Source organism: Marmota marmota, unplaced genomic scaffold (genome assembly GCF_001458135.2).
Source record: "Marmota marmota marmota unplaced genomic scaffold, marMar, whole genome shotgun sequence".
Classification (NCBI taxonomy): Eukaryota; Metazoa; Chordata; class Mammalia; order Rodentia; family Sciuridae; genus Marmota; species Marmota marmota.
In genome coordinates this window covers 49822954-49844898 of record NW_025999977.1, presented here as the reverse complement: position 1 = coordinate 49844898, position 21945 = coordinate 49822954, and the positions used below count along the sequence as shown (strand labels likewise).

Here is a 21945-nt window from a genome sequence, read left to right as displayed (position 1 = left end):
GGGATGTGGCTCAAGCGGTAGCGCGCTCGCCTGGCATGCGTGCGGCCCGGGTTCGATCCTCAGCACCACATACAAATAAAGATGTTGTGTCCGCCGAGAACTAAAAAATAATTTTTAAAAATTCTCTTTAAAAAAAATATATATATAAACATTCATGAAGACAAATCAAACCACAATATCAAATATAATCAAAGTTGTGTATGTTCTAACAGAAATTACTTATCAAACAGATGCATGTATTAGAAATAGGCTTAAATGCTAAATATAAAATGCTAAATATAAAAAAATATTTAGTCTAAACTTCCATCTTCCAAGCCAGGCATGGTGGAGCACACCTATAATCCCAGCAACTGGGGAGGCTACAGGAGAATTGGGAGTTCAAAGCCAGCCTCAGCAACTTAGCAAGACCTTGTCTCAACACGAAAAGGGCTGGGGATATGGCTCAGTGGTAGAGTGCCTCTGGGTTCAGTGTCTACTATGAAAAAATAAAAGATCTTCCATCCAGAAAAATAAGAGCTAATTAAATCCAGAATAAAGAAAAATCAAAGAGAAAATTTTATTATTTAATATTAATACACTGATAAATCTCTATCCTGTCAAAACAGAAAATTATAAATCAGAAACAGTAAATATGCTATAGACAGTAAAAGTATAAGAATATTATAGACAAAAGATAGCCTATTCAACAAATGGTGCTGGCAAAACTGGAAATTCATATGCAGCAAATGAAATTAAACCTCACCATACACACACACAAAAAGAATTCAAAATGGATCAAAGACTTAGGCACTACAGAGACACTAACAGAAGAAAAAGTAGGGCAAAATCTTCATAACGGCCTAGGATCTGACTTCCTTTACATCACCCCTAAAATGTAAGAAATAAAAAAGAAATCAAGAATCAATAAGTGGAATAGATTAAAACAAAAAACTCAGCAAAGGAAACCATGGAAGAGAGCCTCAGCCTCAGTATAGATTGGGAGAAAATCTTTACAACATACCTCAGATAAAGCATTAGTATCTAGGATACATGAAGAACTCAAAAAACTTAACACCAAAAAACAAATAACTCAGTAGTCTAAAATGTACATTTACTAAATAAATGTACAGACTTCACAGAATACAAGTAATGAGAAAATGTTCAACATCTCTAGCAATTAGAGAAATGCAAATTAAAACTACATTGAGATTTCCTCTCACTCCATTCAGAATGGCAATCATTAAGAATACTGCCAACAATAAATGTTGGCAAGGATGTGGGGGAAAAGGTGCACTCATACATCGCTGGTGGGACTGCAAATTGGTGCAACCAATTTGGAAAGCAGTATGGAGATTCCTCAGAAAACTTTGAATGGAACCACCATTTGAACCAGCTATCCCACTCCTCGTTTTATACCCAAAGGATTTAAGAATTAGCATACTATAGCGATACAGCCACAATGTTTACAGCAGCTCAATTCACAACAGCTAAAATATGGAACCAATTTAGATGTCCAATAGATGAGTGGATAAAGAAACTGGTATGTATACACAATGAAATATTACTCAGCATTGAGAGAATAAAATTATGGTATTTGCAGGAAAATGGATGGAGTTGGAGAATATCATGCTAGTCAAAATAAGCCAATCCCCAAAATCCCAAAGCCAAATGTTTTCTCTAATATGTGGATGCTAATTCACAACAGGGGAAGGGAGGACTAAAGAAGAATGGTTACCTTAGATTAGGTGGAGGAGAGGGGAGGGTTTATGAAAAAAAACAGACATTACACACATATACACACACACACATATATAACTATGTACATGTTGTAGAATCATACTGGTCAATCAGAAAAATGATAAATTATACCCCATCTATGTATATCCAACATGCATAAATGCATTCTACTGTTATGTATAGCTAATTAAAACAAATTCCATGAAAAACTAAAGATCTGAAAAGTTTAATATATCCAATTTTAAGAATTTGAAACCTAATTAGAAAACTCCAAGTTTCTCTGGTGAATTCCATCAAACATTTGAGGAAGAAGTAATTCCAATTCTACACAAATGCTTTCAGAAAATAAAACAGGAATACTTGCCAACCAATATTTTGGGACCAACACTATTACAACATCAAACCAGAAAAGCACATTACAAGCAGACAATCTACATACAATATCCTTCAAATAGAGACGCAATAATCTCCTACTTATGCTTTTCACAATTATCTGCCTAAAGGCCTGATGATGGCTTCACCATGCCTGTGAAATCAAGTACAACACTGAGTTGCTTGCTACTTGAGATCAAGTTCATACGCATCTTCTTGTGTTACCTGAATAGTTAGGAGACCTATGTCCTGACATTTAGGAAATTGTCCAGCAGAAAATATGGGGGAAAAAAAGATACTTCAGAAAGTCTTCTTTAAACTTCAGCCTAAAAAAGTATCAACAAGCCAGGCACAGTGGTACACACTTATAATACTAGCAACTCAGGAGGCTGAGGCAGGAGGATCACAAGTCTGAGGCCAGCCTTAGCAACTTAAGTCCGTTTCAAAACTGAAAACTAAGCTCAGTGGTAAGTGTACCTGGGTTCAATCCCCAGTACAAAAAAAAAGTGCAACCTATCATTAACAAAGCCAATTACAAAACAATGAATACTATAGAAAAATCGAAAGAACAGAAAATGTTGATATTTTGTTTATTTCTATTTTTGCTCCTTAATTTCTACTAATATGTATTTTTCAGTAAGAAATAAAATTTCTCTAAAAATTTACAAAAAGGGGAAAAAAGTTATATAATCTGAAGCTCCTAAGCTCCTAAGTCACTTTTGAAATAAATTTTTTCATTTCAAAATGAGCATTTCAAATAGATGCTTCCCAATCTTTTTCATGGCAAAATAGAAAGTCATGTTGCATGGCATCCAACAGCAAACTAATGAGACTGCTGGAAGCCTGATGCAACCAGTGGATCTCAGGCAAAGTGCCCCAGCCACTGGCGGGCTGGCAGGCCATCGGCTGTCCTACAGTAGGCAAGCTGCTGTTCAGTTAAACTCTGGCTTGCTACATTTCAAAGTCAGAAATATGAGGAAAATCTCTTAATTAAAATACAGCAGCTTAATAAAAATAATTCCACATGGATTTTTAAGTCACTGTTCAAGATGAAAAGAGAAGACTGAATGACTTAAAATGGCACGGCAAATAGAGTCCAAACCAGTTGCAATGCATATTTAAGACCTCTCTCAAAGGGCTTATCTTTTATAAAAGAATAATTGAAATATATCAAAGTGGAACCAAATAGCTCCTATTTCAGTTTGCAGACTCTGCAGTATGTAGTTTCAAAAATACATTAACAATCTGGCTCCTTTTCTCCAGGCACGTACGTGAAATATCATTTGGCATATGCGAGTTATTCCCATAAAGATGAGTCAGATAATAAGCAAATGATCATTACCTCACATTATATGAAATGGAAAGAAGCCATTAATGCAGCATTAAGAGCATAAACTTCATAACATTTGGAAGCCCACAAAATAAAACATTAGTTCTCAAAGCATTATCTCATCTATACTGCCACATTAACTGTGTACTCTAAAAATTTTTAACAAGTATTATTTGTATGAAATACAGAACAGTTAAGCTTCCTATTTTCATGTTAACTTGTAAATTTCTCAGTTTACTTACTGGCCAAGAGGTTTCTAAAGCCAAAGCTCAAAAGGACCCTGTGTGTGTCTAGATCTTCCAACGTTCTGAGCATGCTCCTCAGAGACCTACCTCAGAGTTCCCAGGCTCACACCCAGCTAAGGGCCACACTGGAAAATATTCAACTGAAACTCCCCCACATTATTCTTTTGGGGACTTTACGAACCATATATTTTATGTAAGCCAAATAAGGTCTACTTTAAAAAGCACTGGTGAGGAAACCATAGAAGTTCAGGAAACCATAGAAGTTCAGGAAATTCTAGAGCTCTAGAATTTCTATTAGTTCTAGAGATTCTAGAGCTCTTTAAACATTCACTTTTATAAACACTACCTCTCTTCATGCTATTTTGAAAAGGATACTATGCAAGCAGAGCTTCTCAACTACCCTTACTGTTCCATTCATGGTATGTATACACATTGGTATATGTTAATAAAAACCGAGAATATCATGACAAATACTCATAAATGAATATAAAGATGTATGTAGTATATAATTAACACATAATATATATTCTCATGTATTTCTAAAATTCATCAACAGGAACTAAGCACATATACTGTGTTCATACATTAATAAAAGTCATTGACTAGTTCCTAAGTACTTACTCGATAAGGTCAAAATTCATGTGCTTATTATGTGTCAGGCAGCTCTAATCAGTAAAAATCTTAAGTTCCTGAGTAAGACAGGAGCCCTGTGCCAGGGTAGTGACACACACCTGTAATCCAGGGGCTGAGGTAGGAGATTTGCAAGTTCAAAGCCAACCTCAGCAAAAGCAAGGTACTAAGCAACTCAGTGAGACCTCGTCTCTAAATAGATAATAGAGCTGGGGAGGTGGCTCAGTGATCAAGTGCCCCGAGTTCAACCTCCAGTACCAAAAAAAAAAAAAGACAGGAGCCCTGACTTCAAAGAACTTAGTCTGAGAATCAGACAAGCAAATCAACAATTAAAGACTAAGTTAATTGAGATATCAGCACAAACAAGTACCAGAGAAACAAGAGGTATAAATGGTGAAGGTGGCTTCCCAAAAGAGCTGATGCTTGACCCAACGTGTACAGGGCCGATATATAGTGCAAGGAACCACCTGTAACAGGCACAAAAAGCACAACGGGAATGGGAAACTTGACATGCGAACACTACAACACAGAACACAAGGCAGAGGACTCACAGAAGACAGGCCGATTGTGAAGGGTCTTACATCCTCAATTAGGAAATATGAATTGTATTCCACAGTCAATATCAAACAATTGATATTTTAGGTAGAATCATAGTTAACAGTAGTTTAGTATCTCCTAAGTACTTATGCATCAGGCATTGTGAGAATTTTCATATTCTTGTATTTTGTATTTTCTCCACAACTCAATCCATAAAATTATGTGAACATTACAGATAAGACTGAGGTTCACAGAATGTGTCGGCTTTCCATCACTGACACAATGAGACAATTTATGAGAAAAGATTTGAGTCATTGTTTCAGAGGTTTCACCCATGGTCACTTGGCCCCGTTACTTTGGGCCTCTGGTGAGGCAGAACATGGTGGGGAGCATGTAGGTGACAGAGCCAAGCCGCTCACCTCATGGAAGCCAAGCAGCGAAATAAAGGGACCAGGGACCCAATATCCCCTACTCAGGCACACCCCCAATGATCTAACTCCCTCCCACTAGAACCCACCTCTTCAAGGAATAGCGCCTCCCAATAGGCTGATGACCAAACCTCGACTATGAAACTTTGGGGGACATTTAAGTTCCAAATCATATCAGAGAGGTAGAGTTACTTGACAAAGTTACATATACAGGAGGCAGTACAGCCAAACATAAGAAATAACCTGATAGAATCCTGCTTTTAAAATGATCAGTTTGAGGCTAAGAGCTCAATGGTAGAGGGCCTGCTTAGCTTGCAAATAGCCCTGGATTTGATCCCCCAGCAACCCCCAAGGGGAAGGGAAAAAAAAAAAAAACACCTTGTCAAGGAGTGTAAAGTGTGAATTAAGAGAAGGGCACAGAGAAGGAAACCACCAGCCAAGTGTTGCAAGAAACCGAGTAAGGTGTTAAGAACCTGAACCAGGACTGATAAAGGGCAGAAATGGGAGACAAGAACTAATTCACCAGATCCCAGGGCTCTGTAAAGCCCAATTCTTGTCCACTGCAGCACTTAGTACAATGTCAATGAAGTATTGTCCTCTTCTCTCTTCCCTGACAGACTAAACTCAAATCTAGGAACCTATATCATAATCTCCATTTACACATTTAGTACCCAAGACAGTGCCTGGCACATAGAATTTATGGAGAAAAAAGAAAATTTCTAGTTTTCTGGCTTGGGCAACCTAAGGATAATGGTACTACTGACCATCTAGGGAATAGAGGAGGGAAAAAAACAGATTATAAGAGGAGATAGACATTTATATAAATATATAGGAAGTGTTACATTTGCTACTGTTACAACATACACTATGTATAAAAATAACTCCATAGAAACACTACTTTATCCACCAATATATATGAAATTGCATTAGAATGATAACTGACACACTAATAGAATTTCATGGTTTATGGAAATTCAGTTTGTTTTTTTTTTTTAAATATTCGATCTTTAATTTCCTGAACACACTTAGGTGGCTGAGAAGGACAAAAGTAAGAAAACAGGACCTAGGCTACCAGTGGTACATTTGACAACAGCTTAACGCCACTATTCCCACACATAGGGGAATCCTCTTTTAGCACCACTGTATAGCTTCCAAAACGACTGATGTTCTTTCCTCCTCATTCTTCCACTGTCAAAGACTCTTCGTATCCTAATATTGTTTTAAGATAAAATATAGAAAATGCATGTAAAATACTACATAGCCTGGCAAACAGTAAGACCATGTTTGTCATGAACAAGATGACTGATTATCACCGATTCCTACAGGTATGGCACTATTAAACTGACACCAGATCTGACAAGGACCACAGGTCCTCTAAATAAAACATAGGTAAAGGACGCATTTACCTAATCAATTATTTTCCTAGTAATGTTTCCTCTGCCTTTTCATGCACTGCTTCTGCAAACAAATCCAAACCACTATCTCCATCTTCTGCTGACCTCTCATTCTCATATGTTTGCAAATTGGCTTTATTTTTTCAATTTTTACTGATGCATTATAATTATACATAATAGGATTCATTATGCCATATTTGTACATGCACATAATTTGATCAATGTCATTACCCAGTATCTTCCCTATCTCCTCCTCCTCCTTCCTCCTAGTCTGCTTCCTCTATTTCAATTAATGCATTATAGTTACATATATAAGCAGGATTCACTGGTATATTCGTGCATGGACTTAGCATAATTTGGTAGATTTGTTCCCCAGTACTTCCTTGTGTCCTCCCCTCTTCCTTCCTTCTACTGCTCTCCCTTCTATTTTCATGAGATTCCTCCACCTACCCTCCCCCGCCACCGGCTTTCTTTTATTTTCTGTTTCTCTCTAGCTCCCACCTGTGAGAACACATTCAACCCTGGACTTTGAGTCAGGCTTTTTCCACTTACCAATCTGTTCTCCAGTTCCATCTATTTTCCTGCAAGTGCCATAATTTCATTCTTATGGTTGAATAAAATTCCATCTTGTATGTATACAATATTTTATTTATCCATCAACAGGCACCTAGGCTGGTTCTATAACTTGGCTATTATGAATTATAACTTGGCTATTATGAATTGGATGGCTATAAACGTTGGAAAGTATGTATCACTATAATATACTGATTTTAATTCTTTGATAAATACCAAGAAATGGAATAGAACGATAATATGATGGTTTCCTTCCTTGAACTGAGGAATCTCATACTGCTCTTTCTAAAGTGGTTTTATTAACTTGAACTGACTTCTTAAAATTGATTTCCAAAAAATCACTTTCTCACTTATCTCACACCCATTAAAAACTCACTGTAAACCGTTTCCTTAGTAGATTCGTCTGTTTCTAGTTAAATATTTGATTGCTTCAGAGGACTATACCTTCTTGCTGACAATCATACGTCAAGTACCAAGAAAACACTTCATGCACATAAATTGTATTGTCAATTTTTGCTGAAATGTTTCTAAGAATGATTAAGTCAGACTTTTTTCTTTTTACTAGTCTGTATCTGACCAACTCTTGCCATAAAAGTTTCTTCAGTGATCCAAAATAAAAAGCTACACTTAAATAAGTCAGTTTAGTGACAGTTTAAATTTCAAATTCTTCTAAAACACATCTTAAAGCAAAATATTTAAGGCATATAAACAATTACAATTTTAATTATTTCAATAGTCAATAATCCTTGTTAATATTTAATATCTATTCTGAGTTTAATAAACAAATTGTAGATTTAAAATTTTTGTTTTATATCTTGTAAATTCTTACCTTGGCATTTCCCAATAATGGAGGTAAAGTCATCTTTGGCAGATCTGTAAAATATGTGCAAAGATCAAGTTTTATCCTTAAATACTACTGTGTAAGTCTATAAAATACTAGATATTATACACTTCTATATCCAACACTGAATCACTCCTTTCATAGAGAGTCTCATATGAGGCATAACACTTTCATTAGACACAGTATTTTCTTCCAACCTTCTTATGAAGTCAGAAACACAAATACAATGATATAACACAATGAGTTTAAGCATGCTCTTAATATGATAGAAAAATCTGGCCCCCATTCCCAAAGGTTCTGATTCATTAGATCAGGGCTGAGCAAGGTGGGGCACACTTATAATCCCAGCTACACAGGAGGATGAGGCAGGACGATGGCAAATTTGAGACCAGGCTGAACAATTTAGTGAAACCCTGACTCAAAATAAAAAGTGCTGGGAGTATAGCTTGTAGTTGAGTGTACAGCACACTCCAGGCCCCAAGTTCAATCTATAGAGCCAAGGGGTGGGGGAGGGGGGGAATGCATATGTATAGGATGGGACCCAACAATACCTTTTAAAGTTTCACAGATTGATCCTAGTTAAGAATCACTACTTTCTATCGTACTACAAATTTTGATCATGAAAGAGAAAGTCTTATTTTAATAAATCAAATAGCCCAAACAAGTCACCATATTTAAACCAGTGACATATTTAAATCTGTGATCTTGAAATAGAGTACTATAATTATAAAATATGTTCAAAAGTAAGGCTAAATCTAGAAAATTTACTAAAAATCACCCAAAACTTTCATGTCTTTAGCATCTGACCCAATTCCACTTCTACAAAGTTATCTCTGGGAATAACTACAGATATATACAAGTGTTGAGAAAATTAATGCAGTCTAATTTATAAAAGAAAAATACACCCAGAAGATTAAATTTTACTATGTACATGCACGAAGTATTATGCAATTACATAAGTGATATGGAAAGATGTTGACATTTATTTCTGAATAGCCTTTTAAAATTAATATCAAGAATGAAAATTAAGTTTACAGATTGTAGAAGCAATTCAGTCACTATAAAACAGAAATATACAACATTATTCCACTAAACAAATACAAATAGAAAAGGTTCAAAGGATATACAACAAAATAGTAATAGACAATTTTGGCTAGTAGAGTAGGTAATTTGTAGTTCTTTCTACTTAACTCTATTTTCTACTATCTTTAATATAATCACTAACAGTTGCTATTTTTGCTGGGGAAGAAAAGGCAGGAAGATATAATCTGGTTTTGTTAAACCTTAGAACTTATTCACCAAATAGTTAAGCAAATCCTGGGGATGAGAGAATTTATATGCTTTTTTCCTGTAAGCATTCCTTATTTTAATGTGTTCTGTTGTGTTCTATGATAGTTTCCAATTAGTTCCTATTTTATAACAGCCCATAATCATAATTATTTCACTACTTAGGAAATAAGGAAACATTAACCAATTCTAATCTATAGCTGCTGATAAGTTACAAATTAAAGAAGCAATTCACAAACAATTGTTTCACTATCCTATCCATGGGCAGCCCCACAAGTAAGCAAGTGTGTCATACTAGAACAAATGATTAGTCATTTACCATGACCACAAGAATAAAACTGGGAACAGCAACTCAAGTTCAAATGAAAAGACAGCGTGCACTCTCTCCAAAATTAAACTTTTATAGCTTCTTTTTCCCCCTCAAAATCCATTTCTTTATAACTACTTCCTAATATCAAATAATGCTGAGATACTAAGAATATCTTTCATATTCTAATCCAAGCAACAAATGTTTATTAAATACCTATTGAGTACTAACTGCCATTACTACTAAGTCAATCTTGCATTGCACACGTCCTTTACTATGGCAGAAAGGATGAATATGGAAAATAACAAGTGACCTTAAAATTCAAGGATAAGCTCTAGTCATAAGAATTTATTTTTTTAATCTCTTGCCCTTTTTCTCTGCTGATCATTCCACATCTTGCTCAAACACACCTGCTTTTAGGTTACTGCAGAGTCAGTCTATATGCTCCTGTATTTAGTCAGCAAAAGCAAATGAATGCCAACTGAGCAATGCAAGGCATAGGTGGCTATGCCCTATAATGCCTTCTCAGCCCGATTCCCCTATTCCACTTGCAAACACCCCGTGCTTATTCACCAAACTATTAATCCCTAGGTATGTATATTGAAATACCAGCTGGGAAAAACATAGGAGTCTCTCCTGCAAGGAGCACATAACTGGAGCTACAAACTCCAAATCCCATCTGTCCCAAGTTCCTGGTAAATGGAACACACTGAAGTGCAAAGCACTAGTCTAATATAATGGGGAAACATACAAGCATTCTTGGCTAAGCATGATGTAAGTGAAACGTAGTATAGATTTGTGGCTAAGAGTATAAACAGTGAAACTAAAAGCCTACTGCAAATCCTTAGGGAGGTTATTCAACTATATCATGCCCACTTTATTATAGAAATAAGGGAAAATAGCAATAACTACAGCCTCACAAGGGATTCTACCAAGATTAAATGAGTAAACATGCATAAAGCATTTCTGATTGTGCCCACTATTAGCATCTTATTAAAAATAGGAAAAAGTTATCATAGGTTCCTAAAGGATAGATGATTAACCAATATATGGGAAGAGGAGACTAATAAAGGGTATATTATCAAAGGCTTCCTAGTGGAGTTAACTTTTCACCATGTAAGCCTCAAGACATAATATACGTTACAAAACATTTTCAAATTATCTTTTCATCCATGAAATCATTGGTCAAATGGTCCCTTCCCAAGCTTATTATCTTGACCACACACATGCACACCCAGACTAACACCTAAAATCATTTCATTGTTTTCCTTTCATGGAAAAGTGGAAATAAGTCTGGCCTACTAACTTATTTTTAAGTGAGTCACACTATGAGCAAGCAAATTTCTCTAAAAAAACACATTATTGCAACGAATGGAATATGAGGTGCTAGTCCATTTCTATGAACAATTTAAATTCAAACACTGCTGATTTGATGTTTAATGATGCTGTCAAAGGAATCACAGGCATGGTGGCACACGCTTGCAATCCTACTGGGTAGGGAGGCCAAGGTAGGAGGATTCCAAGTTCAAAGCCAGCCTCAACTTATCGAGGCCCTCAGCAACTTGGTGAGACCCCATCTCAAAATAAAGGGCTGAGGACATAGTTCAGTGGTTTAGCACACTTGAATTCAATCCCTGGTACAAACACCACTCGCACACACCTGCCCATAAAGTCGAATCAAGTTAATTTATTTTTGAATGGCTGTCATCACTGTCCATCATTACTATTCCTGATGGTTTTAGAAGGGATAAGAAAGCCTTCCCAGTTGAAGCCAATGCCCAGGTGGGGACAGATCTTCTGTTTTCTATCCCTACCCCCTAAATTTGAAGAGTCCAGTTCTGCCTGAATACATGAAAGAAAGAAAAAACTGATAACTGAATGATTAATAATAATCACTTTTCTTAATGAAGCAGCAGGAAAATCCTCTGACTAGTATCTAGACCTAAACATCTTGAAAGTTTTGTTTTCTTTTCAAGAACCAAGAAAGAATTAGGGCTTTCCTAGAAAAAAGTAACCCTCAATTTTAGAGTTGCCACACATTTAATTTGCTGCTGGAAATTTCCCAAAGAACTAGTTTTTCTAAATTAGTTGTGATTCTTTTACAATTAATGTAATATTTTAAAATAAAATACCAAGAAAACCCAACTTAGAGAACTCTTTCATTGTTTCATTTCAAGTTATGTGTAACCTTGGTCTTTCACAAACCCAAATTCAATCTACAGCTTGTGCCAGCAGAACAAAGCTGTCCCCACTCTGACACCTTCCTGAGCATCTCCGATAGAGCAGTAACTAGTCAAACAAGGGTGATTTCCAGAGTCTAGAAAATGAGACATTTACTGTGAATGTAAAACTCAGGAGACAGCAGAGTGGCCTGGGGAAGTCAAAATATGAGTAAACTACTCTTAGAAAGCATCACTCATAAGTTGGCATTCGATACTTCACAAAATTTAAGTGACTTAATTGTAAAGTCCTTATGAATATTCTTCACTTAAAAAGACTAAAAATCTTAGCTCTTATTTCTCAAGTAAAATTTTACTCAAGGAAATTTTACATATGAATAATATTAACAATTACCTTATCTCTACACACTGATCTTGAACAGCAGCCAAAAGCTTTCCATTGCTTTCATGAAAGAAAAAAAATGAATATTTGTCAGCCTTCAACAGAATTATTTTAACTTAAATCATTAATTTTTTTTCCTATAATTATTCATCTTTTGACCTTACAATGAGTACCTAGGTACAAAAGCAGAGAAAAGTATTCCATACAGCTTGAATTAACATTTAAATAATACTGATCATAGGTCACAAAGGGAATTTATATATCATAAAAATCAAGAGTGAAAGCCATAGAACCCTAAAATTAATGTCAACAATGAAATTTGAGAGCCAATACAGATATAAAAACATGTAAATTTTATACATCTTACCTTGCAAGTACCAAATGCCAGTTTATCTGTTTATTAACCAATCGAACCAGTCCATCAGGGAGCAAAAAGGGTGCGGGACTGAAATCACAACACATCAGTTACTTAAAATCAAAACTAGGTAAATATTAATACACAGGCTTTTAAAAAGAATTTTTTCCATCAGAACATAAAATTGGAATATCAACACAAAACCAAAAGTTACTAATTGATACCTGAAACTTGACTATATTTTATATACATATATATTTCTCCATTTCCAGAAAACATGGTGTGTGTTCAAAGATACAGATCTCACCCTTTCCAGGAAAAATGTTATCTAGAATACCAATAAAAGAGCAGAGTGTGTGTGTGAGTTTATGCCAAATCCTTTCTGCTGTGACAACCTAGAAATTCTGGCTCAACAAAAACAAATTCCAAGATAGAGTTAAATTCACCATAGAAAGATAAATTTCCAAGTAGTAACAATGAAAAGATACCTGAAAGCTAGAACTGGTCAAGGGAAAAAGATGAGAACCCCAAACAGGATTTGCTATACAGAATAGGAAACAAGCAACTAGATCAGAGAGGACAGGAGTTAGAAGAGAGATGCACACTGCTCAAGTGTATGTTCTAGCAATGAAAGAATAAGGGCCCAAAAACTAATGATTCTCTTCTGCCTGGAACTCTTGTCTGTGAGAGACGAGTATGAAATCTATCAAAAAATCAAAAAGCCCCAAGCTGGGGCTAGAACTCAGTGGTAGAGCTTTTGCCTAGCATGTGCAAGCCCTGGGCTTGATCACCACCATCAAAAAATTTTAATAAGTGTAATAAAAGTTCAAGCCTACATTAAGTGCAAGATCAGACTACAGTTTCACAATACTCATGATACAGAAATCCCCAAGCATAAGTTCACTATAAAACCATTCACAAAAGACAAGAAATTATCCACAACCAATGAATTAAACAAATGAGGGATACCTGAAGAAAGACAATAGAAAATTTCTGCTGAAACAATAAGTTTTAGAGAAAAATGATTGTTGTGTTATTAAAATGTTGAACTGAAAAAAATTGCAGGAAAAACAAGGAAATCAGAAAATACAAAGTTGTATTTTTAGACTAGAATATATATTTGGTGTTATTTATGCTCATTTTTAATATAAAGACAGGAAATATACATGAAATGTGAATATGAACACCATCTACACAGGATAATTTTCTCTTGGAGGGACAGAGAAGGAAAGACATGGGGTAAGGACTTGAAATGTGACATTTTGTATAGAGCAAAAGGAATCTGAAATATGGCAGAGTAGCAACAACTGCTTTAATTCAAATGTAGATACAAATCAAACATGTTTATTATATTGTATAGAATTCTCAGTATTTTTAATATTTTTAAATTAAAAGAAAAAAATTTTTAAGGAAAACTATACTTTTAATATTAGCTCCCAAACCTTCAGGTTTAATGATCATAAGCTCAAGAACACTAATTGAAATACAATCTTTTTGAAAATAAGATGAGGAAGATAAAAACTTCATAATATAGGTTGTGAATGCATTATGATCGACATGGCTGGTATGGTTTAGACATGAGGTGTTCCCCAAAAGCTCATGTGTAAGACAATACAAGAAAGTTGAGATGAGATTATCAAATTATGAGAACCTTGATCTAATCAGTACATTAATCCACTTTACTGCACTAACTGGCTGGTAACTGTAGGCAGGTAAGGTGTGGCTGGAGGCAGTGGGCTCTGGGGGCTTATCTTTGGGGTATATATTTTGTGAGCCCAGTTTAGTCACTCTGCTTCCTGGTACCATGTCCTGAGCACTTTCCTCTGCCATATTTTTTTCTCCATGATGTCCTGCCTTACCTTGGGCACTGAGGAATAAAGTCTGCCATCTATGGATTAAAACCTCTGAAACAGAGCCGCAAGTTAAGTTTTTCCTCTTTAGTTCTCATCTTTTAGCCATAGCAGCAAAAAAAAAAAAAAAAGGCGCGACTAAAAGATTGGCCAGTTTAAGGAAAAGGACTTTCCATGAGAAGAGGAGACAGATACCTACTGATGCCCGATCTGAAGGTAAGGTAATCACATAAGGATTGCATCAGAGTGAACTTTGAGTCCTCAAAAAATGTAATCAGCAATGTGAGTAGACATTTTCTGCCTACTCTGTCCAGGGTGTTCAGGATACCTTCATATTCTCCCATTTACCTACTCTTCCTTCCTCCTCACTCATCTCTACCCTATCATATTCCACATGCTCAAAGAAACAAGTTTAAAGAAACCTATATAAATTTGCATGTATATATACATATAGATGTGCCCACGCGCACACACACACCAATCCATAGAGTGCTTAAAAAAATCTGGAGGAAGTCCTAGAGAAGAGCAAAGGTCTCTTATGCAAGTATATTATCTCTGGAGCTTTCAAGATGAGGAAAAGGCAGTCTGTAATAATTCTATAAACAAGTTCCACATATTTCTAGAAGTAGAATTACAGCCTTTGGGATTACTTCTTCATTCCTTTTGAAGTTAAAAGGTCAACACTACATCAGAAGAATTAAAAAGTACACAAGAACTGACACCTAAAGAACATTCTGATATATAGCAACTGAATATTAACACGGGAGAGTGGATCTAACAATAACTTTTTAAAGATATGCAAGCCACACATCCACCCTGTGTGTTCAAGATAATGCTGAGGACACACAGATGAAGCAAAAGTAATGAGATTCTTAATGACTAAGGAAACAAATTTCAAGTCTATCCTCACAATTTATGCCAAAATATTAGAAATGTATACTTTTTAAAATTGGTCACCTTAATGTCAACATTAATATCATGATCTGGAGTTTATTAACATTTAAGTCAGATAATGTACGTATTTGATGTCCATACTGTTTCTCTGCAGAACTGAAGTCTCACCTGTACCAGATGTATTGGCGTAAAAATAGTAAATGATCTGGAATAAAAAAAGCCAAATATAAATCAATTGTCCTTTAATAATCATTTTCAAATTAGGTTTACAGGTGACAAGTCTAAAAGGTACTACAGTCCGAGTCATCACAAAAAATATTGAGAACATAATTCTTAAGATGAAAATAACCTAATATACAGTTTTAATAGAAGTTAATGTGCACAAGTATGATTCAAGTTTGTATTATTCAAGACTTCAAAGTACTACCTAACAAAAAAAAGTGGTAAGAAATAAAATCTAAGAAGCTTCAATGAAACCATGACTAGAAGTCATAGAAATTGACCTTTAAAATCAGGTAAACTATTTGTATAAAAATTAAACCAAAGACACCAATTCACACTTTCTTTATAACAAAGATAAATACTAAAATGAGGAAGCCATTGGGCGGGGGGGAGGGGTTCTAATACAGTACTACATGATTTATATGTTTTTTTTAAAAATACCTATGTGTGATATATACATGTATGAATGTATGCAGCTAGGTGTGTATCAATAGAAAAAAGTCTGAAGACAGATTATCTCCGAGTTGTAAAGAAAAAATATTCTAATTTGTGATTACCTGTATTTTCTAAATTTTCTACAATAAGTTTTTACTGTTGTACATGTTTTCTAAAATTTCAAAGCATACGAGATAATGAAAATTCAATGTTACAGCTCCTTGTATAAGATAAAGATAAAATTATAATTTCAACCACTCAACACTTTTGAAACAATCTTCTTATAAGGAGCTCAAACCTCCCAAAAAATAAAAATGGACTTTGGAGGCAGAATGGTCACATTAAAAAGAAAAACTCAAGCAAATTTCCTCAGCACCTCCCCGCTACTCTGGTAAAAGGGATGTTATTTAATGAAAGTCTCACAGTCCACTCAGTAAGGATAGCACTCAATTCTTTTTCAGACTCTTATTAACTCACATGTAAAGGCTGTCAGTAGTGGCATGAACAGATATTTTTGACCAGTTATATCTGAATCATTTTTAAAGTAGTTTTCCAACCTTTTCCCCTTCAACATCCATAGTCTCTCCAAGACACACACCAGGTTGGATTTCTTCATTCCTTATAGAATACATCCGCAATAGTTAAAACTAGGGTACACCCTCACCCTACACTGCATTAAAGACATAAGTGTGGAAATACATGTATATGCATCTGCATATAAAATTAAACTCATAACATCTATGTCACTTCCATCATCTTCCACATCAGTAGTCTAAAGAACACATTTTAAAACACCCAAGCTTTCTAAAATAGCAGTTGTAAATAAAATGGGGGAAAATTAACTATTACATATAGAAAAATAAGCTATATTTACCTCTGATTGCTTTTGTGATAAACGATGCTCCATGCTTTCGGTTACCTCTAGGCTACAATTTGAAAAACAAATCCTTACATTTGAAAGTGTTTCAGTAATACTTGTACAACTTGTCAACTTATACTTAACTAATGCTCAGAATTAACAATATTCAAAACCTAGAGATTGACAGAAGAGTATTATCAGGACTGGGTACAGTTGGAATAAAGGTGAGCCTGGCAGTAATAAGCACATGTCAACTTGAACCTTGCACAAGAGCACAAGAACTGAGGCTGCAAACTTTCCAAATAAAAACACAAATTGAAGACAAGAGAAATCAAGGGCAAAGAATGGCTGCTGGTTCAGGATAGTCTATGTGGGTGGGCTGCAGAAACCTAAAATAAGGTTTGCTTATAGGAAAAGTGATCATATGGATTAGTAAACTCATCCCTCAAGGCAAATTCATTGAATATCTCTTCTATGTCCATAAAGGCAATGCTACTAACAAAACAGACATAACTGCTATATTGAATAATTCCATTCTGTAAGTATAAACTGAACACTACTGAATGTTCATTAAACAGGTATTATATGCGAGTAAAATGCACTGAAGGGCTGTCAAGAAAATGAAGACAACATTAAGTGCAGATAATATTTTTAAGAATATATAAACATTATTTGACTCAACACAGGTGATCATCAAGACACAATTTGGCCCCACAGAGACAGATGAATCTGATGCAGTGGCCCTCTAAGAGCTTATAGTTCAGCTGCTGACATCAACAGAATCCCAAAAAAGGCAGCAAAGCGCTTCTAAAGTTTCAATATAAGTTGCTGCTGTGCTTATTTTTCTAAATCAACTTATAATTATTCTGAACATTACTATAATTAACCACCAGTATTAAGGAGTAGAAACAGCCTGTAGAACACAAAAGGTAGCCACCTGTTAGGCTAGCTGTGTAACCTACAAAGTACTTATGTTATTCAGAACAAATGGAAACATACCAGAAAAACTATCTGCAGAATTTTGCCTCCCTACAAAATGCATTAAGCAGAAACTGCTGTAAGACTGTTATAGAGGAAAGCTATACACTTTATAGGAAGGTGAGCTGTACAATAAGCCAACACTAAGATATGGTAAAACCAAGTTCATATGAACTCCGTTTTCCTTAATAATCCTATTTGAGCTTGCTGCTTCCTCCAAGTCTAACAGTGATAGGCACAGTTAGATCCTTTAAGTATCTGTTGAGTCAGGTTCGGTAACACAAGCCTATGATCCCTGCCACTCAGGCTGAGGCAGGATTGCAAGTTTGAGGACAGCCTCAGCAACTTGGTAAGACTGTTTCAAAATAAGAATAAGGGTTGAGGATTTACCTCGTTGGTGGAGCACCCCTGTGTTCAATCCCCAGTCCCCCTCCTCCCAAAACGGGTTGAATAAACCCGAGTCTGGATCTTCCCCTATGCATGGAAGGTCCTGCCTGGGAAACAACTGATAACCCCAGGATCCAGTTTATAAGCCACCAACCAACAGAGCTCCTTTCCTAGCAGGGCTCCCAAACCAGGTCAGTTGCTCTCCTCTCCTCACTGCCTTGGCATGTCACGAAAACCGCTACGCAGAACTTACAGCACCAGGTTACGGGAAAGTTCACCGGGCTATCGCCCGCTATACTGCAAGTCCCAAGAGCGTATTATCTGCGTCCCCACTCCTCGCTGGGACGCGGAATACAAAACACGGACACGGTTTTATTAAATGAAAAAAAATAGCGCGATTCACCCCACGTGGGGGGGAAAGGGTGAGATCCTGCGACCCGCGGGGGCCCCCAGACGTAGAGAAGCCTCTGGGGACCTGGGAAACTCCTGCCGCAGACCAGGCAGCCCAGACCCGGCCTCGCCAGTCCGCGGGAAGGGACCCCCGAGAGTCCGGACAGGAGGACCCCCAGCCCCTCTCCGCGACCTCCCCTCTATGAAAAAGAGAGTGACAGCGACTAGCGAGATCAGGTGCACGGCCATCGCGCGCCGTCCCGCACGGATATCCGGACTCCAAGCCCAGGAGGAATCCGAGACCCCCGCGGGCGCCAGGTGCGGTCGCCAGGTGGACCGCACACACCGCCCACCCGCTCCTGCTCCTCTGATACGTGGCTCGGGCGACGTGGCTCTGCCTGCCAAGCGCCCGCGCTGCACCCGCCGCCGCCGCCTCCGCACAGGGGCCGGGCTCACCTGTACTTCTGTCTCGGGGGGCCACTCGGTGTTGACCAACAAGTCATAGAGGATCGTCTCCTCCTCGCCCTCTGAAGTGCCGGGACTCAAAGCCAGCCCTGACTCGGGGGCCGCCATGTTCGCCCCGGACTCAGCAGCCGAGGGAGTGGCGCTACGGCGTCCCACGCTGGACAAGCTTCCCCGGCTGCGGCCGCTTTTAATTCTCCGGGATGAAGAGAGAAAAGTGAAAGGAACTGGCCACCAAAAGAAAATGCTGTTAGGTACGACAATGACCATTGCGTTTGGAGTAGGACTTGGGTCCTGATCCCCTCGTTATTTCTGCGTGAGAAGGGCCAAGCCATTGAATCTTTCCTGTAAAACAGAAAAGCTTCTGTAAAAACAAAAAAGTACTTTCGAATTGCTGGTGTTAATTTAGGTTTGATGGAACCCACGGTTTTTAAGTGGGTAAACGCCAAAACAAAAATTACCCGAATCAAAACGTTGAGCTAAAGATAGGCATCAGAAGCTTAAGAAAAGCAGTGAGGGTCAGAGGGTTTGCAGGAGCTTCCAGGAGCAGGCGGTGTTCGCCCTGGGTCTTTATAGGTAAATTTGAATCCCGCGGAGGTGGTCTGAGAGAGGCACTTCAATGAGGGGGAAATGGAGTGAGCAAAAGAAAAAAGAGCAGACAGACTGAACAAAACTTGAGAAAGGGTGTGAAGAGCATCAGTGATGTAATAGCAAACTGAGGACCAGACTCGTTTGTATACTCAACAAGTACCTCCACGTAGAAACACCTGTACTGTAAGCAGAACCTATTTTAATTTGAACGAATATGCAGTGCACGAAGTATTAGCACTGTGTCACATTCAAAACAAGCACAACTTACCAAGATCTCTTGAGGATTACATTGTATAAAGTCTATCAAGATAGATTAGGCAGTGATGCAATTAAAATCCACTACCAGGAAGCCTCTAATGGCTCCCATTTCTCTCAAAGTTAAATGACCTCAAAGCCCTATGTCATCTACTTGGCTTCCCTTAGTTTCTGGCTTCCCTTAGTTTCATACCTCATCTGCTGCCCTCACTACCTTCAAACTCGCTGACTTTGCCGGTTCAGAGTCACCAGACGCAATCTTCCTTGGCTGCTCCCACTGGTTGGAGGTTTACTATATCTGCTATTTGCCTGGCTCTCATTGCCCTCAAGTTTTTGTTCAAATGTCACCTTCTTTCTGAAGTCTACACCGACTGCTCATTTTTAATTTTGTAATCCCCTTCCCAACTCCATCTGTCCAGATCTCCCACTTTGCCAGCTCTGTTTTTTTCTCCTTAACACTTGGCATCATCTGAAGTGCTCTGCAGTTTATTAGCGTTGTGTATTATCTATCCCCATTCTTTAAAGTGGAAGCTCAGCCATGGCACAGTGCTCCACCTATATACATAACAGATTCAATACACATCCCCGCTATATCCTCAGCATCTATAACAGTGCCCAGCACAGAGCACTGTGGAGAAAAATATGTTATTTGAATAAATGAATGATTTCCCCAAATAAAAAAAAAAATTAAGAGACAGGGTCTCCCTATGTTGCCCAGGCTGACCTCAAATTGCTGGTGTCAAGAAATCCTCCTTCCTTAGCCCTCCCAGTAATAGACTACAATCCTATGCCACCACACTAGGCTTTTCAAATCAAGTATTTTTCACAGCAGCTGTGTCTTTTCATCAAGCCTCTCATTGCAAACACCAGCGTCTCCTCTCCCTCACTCAGCAAGCTGCACACCTGCAGAGAGCACATCTCACATTGCATGCTGTAGAGGAGGCAGCAGGAACACCATTCCCAGGGATAGGCAGCGTGAGGGTGGTGGCTGTAATCTTACAGTGCCTCAGCAGCCCCACGCTCTTCAGTGCATCAAGGTTCCTTTACCCCTCACCCTTCCTTATCTAGTCTGACAGATATTGGGATTGCTTTCTGCATCATCCATTCTCTTCACCCAATCACACAGCAACAGATAGGAGGTAGCTGGTCAAACTGGCAAAGGATGCATGCTTCTTAGTTGGAATGCGAATGAGACTGAAAATACATCACTAAGATTTTTTTTTCCTTTTAGCGTCATTATATTTACGGCTCTCTGTTCCCACCCTCACCCTATTTGCCACAATTTGTACAGTAGAAGGGAAAACAGAAGAGCATGCCTAGCTGAACCCCCGAGAGCTTCTGTCATAAAAAAGACAGTTTCTCTGGCTAAAACCACTCTTCGGAGTGTACACATATATAGCTGTAGAAATTCCCAGAAGGAACATTCTGCTGCCAGAGATGCACTGAGCAGATGGACAGGTGGTTAAGCCTTCACTACTTAAAATCCCCAAGAGTTCCTGGAACGGGGAGAAGGAGTTGACCAGTCAAAAGGAGACAGGGATAAGAATGTATGGGTCATAAGAAAAGCACCCAATGTCGGTATCAGACCCTGGAATTGGAAAAGAAAAGGCAGGTAATCAAAGTTCAGAAGAGTCAAAGCAACAGGCTGACTTAAAACGGGTCGAGTATCTGAAGCCAAGTTGCTAACTGGTCTTATTTATGGTGACTATGTAGTTAATTGCTCAAACAGGACACTTTTGAGACTAGAAAGTATGCTAGTAGCTGGTAGGAGAACAGGCATAAAGCAGCTGTCATAGGTACAGGGAGATAATGGTCACACCAATCTGAAACGACAGAGTGGTTAGTTTAATAAGACATTGAGCATTTCAGAAGGATAGAGAGACTTCTAATCCTCCTCGCCTCCCTCACCTTTGTAATAACAGCTATTGTTTTTGTCTACCCAATATTTTTGCTTCATTTGGAACACTGTTCCAACTGTTCTTCCTTTTCTCAAGTCATTGACTTCTGGGGGGGCCACCTGTCCCCAAACTCTGCCTCTTTGATAC

The 21945-nt window shown here is 37.7% G+C and overlaps 1 protein-coding gene across 1 annotated transcript in view; it reads right to left on the bottom strand.

Moving 5' to 3' along the window:
• The window catches only part of Nbas (NBAS subunit of NRZ tethering complex), a 351187-nt gene extending 331970 nt beyond the window's left edge, over window positions 1-19217 (bottom strand). The window contains 6 exon segments of the mRNA XM_048804961.1: window positions 8055-8098; window positions 12235-12282; window positions 12590-12667; window positions 15490-15526; window positions 16853-16904; window positions 19049-19217. Of these exon segments, the coding sequence (XP_048660918.1) occupies window positions 8055-8098; window positions 12235-12282; window positions 12590-12667; window positions 15490-15526; window positions 16853-16904; window positions 19049-19165 (376 nt within the window). The 5' untranslated portion in view covers window positions 19166-19217.
• Window positions 19218-21945: the final 2728 nt, after the last annotated feature.